The following is a 10,019-nucleotide window of genomic DNA, read 5'->3' on the forward strand; positions in this document are numbered from 1 at the left end:
GTGTAGGTCTATGGACAAGACTTCATAGTCCATAGATATGGGGTAATGGGGAGGGGCCAGTTGGGGGTTTCCCGTGTTAGAGGTCCTAGGTTCCTTAGTTTTGCTTGTTTTGTTGCTGGTTTGTATAGCATGACTTGATTGAAGGGATTTTGTAGGATTTAGTTCTTTGTCCGTTGGTTTTCCTACGTTTTGGACTAGGGTATCATGGTGCCCTATACCCTTTGTAGGATGGGTCACGTCTAGGGCTTTTGTCAAAGGGTTAGGCTTGTACTGGTTTGGGGTCTTTGAGGGAGATTGGTCTTTACCATTTGTGTGCAAAGGGTTGTCTGTGGGAGAGGTATCCTTTTGTCCAGTGGGTATTTTGCTTGAATCGTCTCTTGCGCAAAGTTTGTCAAGAGTTTCTCTCGTTCCTTGTTGTTTGTGCTTCTCAATGGTGAGGTGCTGAGAATCGTTGGGTTTCCAGGAGCTAGATTTCTCCAGCTCTTGCTTTGTTTTCCTTCTTTGATGAGAGACAATGGTCCAGTTTTCCACTTTTGTGGTGATGGAGTCAATGTCCTGGGTGGTCCTTTTGTTATGGCTGTTTGTAGATTTTTCGTTTTGGGGTTCTATTTTCTTGTTTGGACAAGATAATAGGTTGTGGCCTAGGCGTCCACAGTTGGCGCATAAGACATTAAATCCTTCGTATGCAATCTTTTGGTAGTGTTTTTCTAGCACAATATGAGTCTTTAGCGGTTTCTCGATTGGTACTAGTATGCAGAGCCTAGCATATTTCCCTCTAAGTGTTGAGGAGGTACATGCGTCTATACGTATGAGTTCACCTAGTTTATTCCCTATTTTTTTGAAGAATGTCGTAGTCGTAAAACTCCGTAGGGAGCTCAGGTAATCTAGCCCAAATGGCCGAGTAGGTTAGTGAAGCTTCCGATGCCACCATTTCCCAACGGTGAGGAATTGGTTTCCTATGAACCAAGGTCCCTCATGAAGTGCTTTATTATAGTTATCTTGTTTGTTGAATTTTATAAGGTAGTAGTCATAACCTAGGTCAATAAGTGAAATAATCTCACTAGGTTTCCATATTGCTTGTAATTTCCTTGGGAGGAATTGGTAACCAACCCTTTTCCCAAAGACTTTGACGATAAGGGCCGTTTCCCAGTTCTTATACACTCGGTCTTTGTCCTCGGAGGTTATGGGGATGAAGACATCGGCCTCTTCTTCGAAGAACGGGTTTTCAGTTTCACCCGAGATTATTGAGGTTGTCATTTATGTCATTTTGGACACATATGTTGTTTGAGAGGTTATTAGTTTGAAGGTTGTTGTTAAGGATGTTCAGGAAAGCTGGTTTATCTCTTTGGGGCTGCCTAAGTTCTAAAGGATGTGTAACGTCCATATTTGAGTTCGTTTGGTGGTATGCATTAGGCGGGGATGGAGCATCACTGCTTGAGGGTGCAGTTGAGACCTCCATGTGGTTTGGGGTGTTCATGGTAGGGGAAGGATCATGGATAGTGCTGTGTAGCATGGGCTTATGGTTTGGTGAAGAAGAAGAAGAAGGTAATGGGAGGGATCTTGTTTTTAGAGAGAGGGCGGAAGATTTCTCACTCTAACCCATTTCTCCCCAATCCATCAAGTACAAAATAACAATGATCTTCTACTACATTTTATATATACAATTCAAGTTAAAATTAATAAATTCAACTGGACTTATATAGTAATACGTTCTAATTAAATTGACTTCCGCATGGACTTTGTCATAACTCACCTCGCTTCAGTTTATATGACCTTATTCTTTTAGACGGTAATAAAAATAATAATCATTTTTTGAACTTAAAAATAATTTAACTTTATACTATTATTTTATTCTTTATAATAAAATAATAGCCACGCAAATACGTACCATGTTTAATAGCAACGTTTTTTTTTTTTTTTGGTAAACTCTAAGATGTGTCACATGTAAACTAGGATAAACAAAGAAGACTTCATATTAAAAAAAAAAAAAAAAGAAGACTTCAATAAACCAATTTTCAAATCCTAAAAAAGAGTTGACATTCTATTTGTAACCTTTTCAGACAACTTCTGATATTCACTTTAGACTAACAATACTGAGAAGGTGTCAATCTTGAAACAAATTTGATCAGAGTTGCAAAAAAGAAGAAGCTGAATTAAAGAAAATGAATGGTTTTACATATCTAAGCAGAGTTCTTAGTAGCCATTCTTCTTACTCTAGACTTCTGCTTCTCTCTTCTGTCAGGTTATGTATTCTGTTTGATCATCCCAAATTTGTGAATTTCAAATTTGCTTGCTGATTTTTCACTTAATTCTTTGTTTATTTGACACTCAATTCTGTTGTTTTTTTTAAACCTATAGTAAGGTGTGAATTGTGAAGGGGCAGTCTTGGCGTAACCGGTAAAGTTGTTGCCATGTGACTAGGAGGTCACGGGTTCGAGCCGTGGAACAGCCTCTTGCAGAAATGCAGGGTAAGACTGCATACGATAGACCCTTATGGTCCGACCCTTCCCCGGATCCTGCTATGCGCGGGGCTTAGTGCACCGGGCTGCCTTTGCCAGTAAGGTGTGAATTGTGTGATATTGCTTTTGCTAGATTCTCTGTATTTGATTTTTATTTTTCTTCTTCTGTTTCTTTTGCTTTAGTTATCCTTTTTCTGGTTGTGGTTACTGCTTCTCTTTACATGGATTCTCCTTTGCCGTATTTCCTTATCTAAACTATTGTGATTATGCTTTTCTTGAGCCGAGGGTCTATCGGAACAGACTCTCTGCCTTCACAAGGTAGGGGTAAGGTCAGTGTATACACTATCCTCTCCAGACCCCACGCACGGAATCTCCATAGCCAATTTTCCATTTTGTTGATGTTGCACCCATGAAGTATGGAAAGTGCCAAACATTGGTTGTGAGATTATACTGGATATGATGTTGACGTTGTTGTTGTTTGTATTTTTCTTCTTCTCTTCCTTTTGGGGTCTTGATTTTGTAGTAGAGGAGAATTTATAAATTTCTATTGAAAATTGAACATATTTATCCTCTTTTTCTACCTCGCATTGAAGTTTGTCATGGAAGTTGGAAGTCTCTCTACACAGAGGTCGGATCCAAATATAAACTTGATGAGTCAACCTTTTAAGGTTTTCAGTACTGAATACATTGTACTTTTGAATATACTGGGTCCGGAATCTAATATTGGTTGAAATTTTGTGGCTTTTTACATATATGTTTATGTTCTATATTGAAAATAGTGAGTTCAGTTGAACCCATGAATGTAGGCTGCATCTACTCTTAGGCCCGACAAAGGTAATGAAAGGAAAATGTCACTTGTTTTCACGTTAAGTATCCAAAGAAATAGACAAGTAACAGAGTATGATGAGTATTTTTTTTTTTACAATATTTCCTTTAGAAATGAGATATCTTTTGAAATCTTAATGTAAATTTGAGTGATTATTCAGAATAGCTGTACATCAATAGACATTATTCGTTAAGCTGTATTTATGTGTATTAGTCCATATACGTCCATTTCTGTCATCTCGTTTGGATTTATCCAATTTGAACAATAAAAGAAAGTTGAACAAATGATTACATTACAGGCAATTATGTTTTTGTGTGACCACAATAGTTGAATGTGTGCAGTTGATCATTTGTTGCTAAGATTTCAAATGCTGGTCTAAACAATGTTGAGTTGTATATAATAGTGTAAACTATTGGAGATCATTCTTCTTAATTTTTGTGGAATATAGCTCAAATAAATTGGATGAAGGGAAACTATGTCCGATGAATTCAAAAGTGGGAGCAGAGTTTCTAACGATCCATGCTTGACAAATAACGATATCTTTTAAGAAGTTAGACATGAGCTGGTTTGACTGTGAATACTTCGGTCTTTCGACTAAGATGTTCTTTTGGGTTTCTTACATCATTGTCTGCATTTCTTGTAGTTTTAGATATATTCCTGAATTCCTCTTAAGTTGTATGAAGTGAGTTATGTTTATAGAATTCACATTGGGGACAAATGCTTATTAACAGCCCGACCTACTAAATTATATATAATCAGAGCCCGGATTCAGTGAAAGCATTGATGTTTAGTGAATCAAATGTCGTGTTTTTATCTCCCATATTTGATAGAGGATTTTGCTACTTATACTTTTCTGCTGGTTGTTACAGTACGGGAGGTCTGTTGGTGTACGCAGAGTCGAACGTAGAGAGTGGAAAACAAGTTGTCGAAGAGAATCAATCAGTATCAGAGAAGAAGAGAGTAGTGGTGCTCGGAACAGGATGGGCTGGTACCAGCTTCCTAAAAGATCTTGACATTTCTTCATATGATGTTCGAGTGGTTTCGCCACGTAATTATTTTGCATTTACACCACTGTTACCTAGTGTCACATGTGGAACAGTTGAGGCACGAAGTATCGTTGAGCCAGTTCGGAACATAATAAAGAAGGTAAGACAAGGTTTGAGAGAAGTCACTTGGAGCCAATCTGGATCTCCAGTTCTTGTTTTTTCATGTCATTTGTAATTTTATGTTGTACTCACAACATTTGGTATGACTGCATAGCTTTGTGCACTGCTTCAGTGCTTCTTGAATGATCCTTTCGCCCCTTCAACGCTTCCACATTCGCTTGGTTTATCGTTCTTTTTTTCGATTGTTCTAACCTAGTCTGGAAATTTTAACTTTTAGTATATGCTAAGTTTCTTCAAGATCTTGCTTTTCTAAAAATAATACAGTCAGACTTCTCTATAACAACATCGCTATATAATATGTGTTCACTATAAAAGCCAAGTTCTTTATGGAACCAATTTTTATGCTATTTATAATATATGTTCTCTATAACAGCACTTCGCTATAACAGCCGAAAAACTCCGGAACAAATGAGGTTGTTATAAAGAGGTTTGACTGTATATATTATTATAGTTCTCCTTTGAAGATTTTCTTTCTGTTCCTGTTTAATTTATGTTATTTGGTGTGGCAGAGAAGTGGAGAAATTCAGTTTTGCGAAGCACAATGTCTGAAGATTGATCCAGAAAACAACAAAGTATTTTGCCGCTCCGGTATCAATGATAATTTGGCGGGACATAATGATTTCTCCCTACAATATGACTATTTGATCATAGCAGTGGGAGCTCAAGTAAATACTTTTAATACTCCGGGTGTCATGGAACATTGCCACTTTCTGAAGGTAGGATTTTCTTCCATAAATCTCTAAGTTGCTCGGACTCTTCACCAGTGGCGGATGCACATGGGCACTTGTGGGTGCTTAAGCACCCATTAACATTGACCATATTTAGTAAATTTATATAGGCAATATTATAAATATTTAGATAAATATTGAGTGAGCACCCACAAGTAAATTCATTTTTCCTCTTCTTTTGGACTCTTTATCAGCGAGTACCCATAACTTTAAAATCTTGAATCCGCCACTGCTCTTCACTTTCGATGTCTACACAACGTGTTTGTGGGCGTGGATCTGGGATCCGTACCGAATCTAGTCAATCGATTTTGGGTACTTTGACCAAAATCTCCACGAAGAAATTCAAGACATATATATACAATGATTTTGAAATCAATACAAAAGCTAGGGTGAAATTGAGAATAAAAGAGAAACTTTCTGCACTCTACAAGCACTATGTAAGTTTTTCACATAGTATCTCATAATTTAGCATATTTTTATAACTCTATTTTTAGATATTTGAATTATTTTTTGCCGAATCCCCTGCACCCATATCCGTACCGGAATTCGTACCCCCGAATCTTGTTATTAGATCATGAAGGACTCTAGATCCGCACCCGTATCGGGAGATAAAGCCTTTCTTGACTTAGCTGGAGATGCGTGACATTTCTGCTCCTGTTAGAGAGGCGTCTTTATGCATTTTGAACCTGATCAGGTTGTGACATCTCATATTTTTCTTGAGATGCTAAATTTTCCTTGTCTGAAAATAAATGAATCATGTCTCGTACAGGAAGTGGAAGATGCTCAAAGGATACGGAGGACTGTAATAGATTGTTTTGAGAAATCTGTCATTCCCGGCCAAAGTGAAGAAGAGCGAAGGATCAACCTCCATTTTGTTATAGTTGGAGGGGGTCCAACTGGAGTGGAATTTGCTGCTGAGCTATACGACTTTGTTCATGAGGACTTAGTAAGAATATATCCATCAGTTAAGGATTTAGTGAAAATCACACTTATCCAGTCTGGAGATCATATCCTGAACACGTAAGATGCAACGATTCCTAGATTTATGTTTTCACTGCTGTTAATGCATGCTATAGCCTGTTTTGCATCAATATGGTGTTGAAAGATTTGAGACTAAGGAAGATAGATAGGTACGAAGAGAGCCCAATCCCTTATGTGGGGTTGGATGAAGAAATGGTGGGGACTTACCAAAGCTTGATTCTAGTTGGGACCTCCTATTCGGTGAGAAACTTATAAGCCGCGATACAAAAGCTCGATCTTGAAGACCTAGTGAGATAAAATAGTTCCTTTAAGACCATATATTTAAAACATATATATGTATTAGTTAGCATATGAACATAGTTATCCAGTATTTGTGCTGGTGTGAGATAGCAGGTACCCGGTGGAATAGTCGAGGTGCAGGCAAGATGGCATCGACACCACCTTTATCAAGAAAAAAAATAAAGCTAACATCCTACAAGATGTCAAAAGTTTTTGAACAGGGGAGTATGGGAAAGTTAGGGAGCTGGACCGAATGAAGAGCAAGAGTATAAATATAGTGGAAGGGGGCTTTACAGATCACATAGTAGTGGAAACTAAAAGCTTTACCTAATTCTATGTCGCGCACACCTTTATTATACTTTGCATGCATTTCAATTAATAGAGTAAAATTTCATGCTTGCAATACTAAGTATAGTACTAGCTTGCTTGCAAATTGGATACGCACATGTGGTGATTCATTCTTGGAGTTGCGAAACCCGAAAACGTTATTGTTCCAGAAGGTTGTCATGCTATATGGTTTGGATAATGGAATCTATTTTCAGATCATAGTTTTTTCTACTCAATTAAGAGAAAATTTCAAGAGAGATTGAATGAACATTTCCGAAATCACATTTTTTTGCCTGCAGATTTGATGAAAGAATAAGCTCATTTGCTGAACAGAAATTTCAAAGAGATGGAATTGAGGTTATGACAGGTTGCCGCGTCATTAGTGTCTCTAATAATTTTATCAGCATGAAAGTAAAATCTACAGGAGAACATGTTGAAGTACCCTACGGGATGGTTTTATGGTCAACTGGAGTTAGTACCCGACCATTTGTGAAGGATTTTATGGAACAAATTGGCCAGGTATTTTTCCTTTCCCGTTTGTTTAACAACTCTTTCATGAGTTGTTCTGCGCTAAATGCTGTAACTAAAAGTTGACGCTTTCACCTGCCATATTCTGAGATTAAAAGTTTCTGATTGGCAAAGAACTTCAAGTTTTAATTAGTTATGTCGATGTAACTTTCATTTCCCTCTTGCAGGGAAAAAGACGTGTTCTAACAACTGATGAATGGTTACGAGTAAAGGGCTGTAACAATGTTTACGGACTTGGTGATTGCGCCACTGTAGATCAACGTAAAATAATGGTAAAGAAGCCTTAGTTCAAACAACTGTGCTGAGATATTTTATCGATTCTTGACCTATATGGTATAGTCTTTCTAGTAAATACAGTACCAAAATTCTATTTCCTTTACTCTCCAATAATTTTTTTCATGGAACTATGTGATTTAGGAAGACATTTCTGCGATTTTTAGAGCAGCGGATAAGGATAAAAATGGAAGTTTATCCGTCGAGGAATTCCAAGATGTCCTGGAAGACATAATTATTCATTATCCTCAAGTGGACTTGTATCGGAAGAGCAAACATTTATTAGAGGCGACAGACTTACTCAGGGATTCAAAGGGAAATAAAAGAGAGGAGGTAGATATTGAAGGGTTTAAGTTAGCCCTTTCTCATGTAGATTCACAGATGAAGAGTCTACCTGCCACTGCTCAGGTACTTCTTCCCTAGTTTGGGTCTCGTCTCCCTCTTTCGTCCCCTTATTATTTCACTCCATGTTTTCCTTTAGTTTCATTTCTAATATTGTTTCAATGTTAGGTTGCTGCTCAACAAGGTACATATCTTGCTAGTTGCTTTAATCGTTGGGAGCAATGCAAAAGTAATCCTGAAGGCCCCTGCCGTTTCAAAAGTTCTGGTCGTCATGAATTTTTACCCTTCCGGTAATAGCTTAACCTTCTCGGACCTTTCCTTTCCATATTGTCCTAGCTTGTTACATGTAAGCATACTGGGAAAACTAACTGCTGTTTTCTTGTTCCACTTCTATACATGGCTCGTGCTATTTTTTCCACATCTTCTATGGTGGATGAAACTGAAGTATGACCAGAATTTTGTTATCCACACATTTGTCTTGAATACAACAGAAGTTTTTTGTTTATTAAAAACACATTTATGTTCCTTAAGAAAAGAACAGAAATGTGGTCACCAGTCCTCTATCATTTCTGCTTCTTTCTGCAGTGTGCTTAGTGTAGAGAACCATCGCGTTTATACTTATCAGTAATTTCGTTGAATTTATTAGCTGCTAATGTAGTTTACTGACTCTTTGATCTAGCCTCCTTTCCCATTGGTAAATAGGTACTGTTGAAAAAATGAACTTTGTGTTGGAAGAAGAAAAGACTTTGGTTTTTGTGATACATGGATTATCTTAGTTCATGTATTAGGAAATTATTTTAATGATACATGTATTGTTTAGTAGTTTTAATTAAGATACATGTCGGGTTGAGAGCTAGCTCACTTGGTGAACTCTCTGCGCCTTCTGCAGTTGAGGTAGAGGGTTCAAACCCATCAGTAACGTAGCATGCCCTTCCCCTTCCTCTTCCTTCCTCCCCTGATGTAATTAAATTTTTTTATTTATAAAAAAGGGTACATGTACTAGACTAGGTACATGTTAGGAAAAAAACTCATAAATACCTATGTAGTTTAACCATTTTATGTAAGCAAGTAGAGTAAGTAAAGAAGAATCATTTCCTCACTTGTCTTAAAAGAAAATTTGAGAGATTGAGAGTCTTCTCCTCCCCGAATTTCCAACAGATACATCCTCATTCACAATGAATATCCTTATACTAGCATGACTGAATGTCTGATGGTTTCAACCGAGGCATCAAATCCTCTCGCTCAGTGATCCTTGGCTTGACAATATGTTCCATTTCAGGTATCGTCATTTAGGGTCATTTGCCCCTTTAGGTGGGGAGCAAGCAGCAGCAGAACTTCCTGGAGACTGGGTTTCTATGGGTCATAGCACACAGTGGCTATGGTACTCCGTGTACGCTAGGTAATAATTGATCGCTTTCTTGAACATGACTTGGTTCTGATGTTATATCCTTCAGCAACGAAAGAGTCTAAATCCGGTAGCTTTATATGCATTTCAGCAAGCAAGTTAGCTGGCGCACGAGGTATTTAGTGGTTGCTGATTGGGCAAGAAGATACATTCTCGGGAGAGATTCAAGCCGAATATGATGAGTTCAACCACATATGTTGTTTATCATATGTTGTTTATGAATGTACATATCACTTGCATATGAATCACCTTCCGTCCGATCCTGGAGAAATACACTGAATGTTGCAGATTTGATTGTATAAACTTGTTGTTCCAGTTTGCAATTGATTGAGATTTGAGGCTCCAATATTTGTTTTAAAGCAGAAGCATAACATGCTAGACATTGAGATCATCCATACCGATAACTTTTGCCTTTTCTTGTGTTGTTGAAACTTTATTAATGGTTGCTTTGCTATCTGCTTTTTATGCAACCTCTCTCTGTTCCATTTCAAAGAAAAGAGATTTCATATTCCCACTGCAACTTAAGGCTCGACTTCACTACTATCATTGTGGATGCCACTTGTAGTATTTGTGTGAAAATGTCATTTTCAGAAAAATATTACAAGTAGAGATGTGAGAGGTTGATCATGACGGGCAAGAGGAAGGGTAGAGGGAGACTTAAGAAGAATTGGGGAGAGGTGATTAAACAGAACATAGCACTACTTC

At 37.7% G+C, this 10,019-nt stretch overlaps 1 protein-coding gene across 1 annotated transcript; it reads left to right on the forward strand.

Moving 5' to 3' along the window:
* Positions 1-2,025: 2,025 nt before the first annotated feature.
* LOC109244614 (external alternative NAD(P)H-ubiquinone oxidoreductase B1, mitochondrial-like) lies at positions 2,026-9,726 on the forward strand. Its single transcript, XM_019411734.1, has 10 exons — positions 2,026-2,242; positions 4,155-4,431; positions 4,961-5,167; positions 5,949-6,199; positions 7,066-7,285; positions 7,462-7,566; positions 7,712-7,975; positions 8,078-8,199; positions 9,189-9,308; positions 9,406-9,726. Exons 1-10 carry the CDS (start codon positions 2,163-2,165, stop codon positions 9,491-9,493), a joined length of 1,734 nt encoding a protein of 577 aa, XP_019267279.1. The 5' UTR covers positions 2,026-2,162; the 3' UTR covers positions 9,494-9,726.
* The last annotated feature ends 293 nt before the right edge of the window (positions 9,727-10,019 follow it).

This window comes from Nicotiana attenuata, unplaced genomic scaffold (genome assembly GCF_001879085.1).
Source record: "Nicotiana attenuata strain UT unplaced genomic scaffold, NIATTr2, whole genome shotgun sequence".
Taxonomy (NCBI): Eukaryota; Viridiplantae; Streptophyta; class Magnoliopsida; order Solanales; family Solanaceae; genus Nicotiana; species Nicotiana attenuata.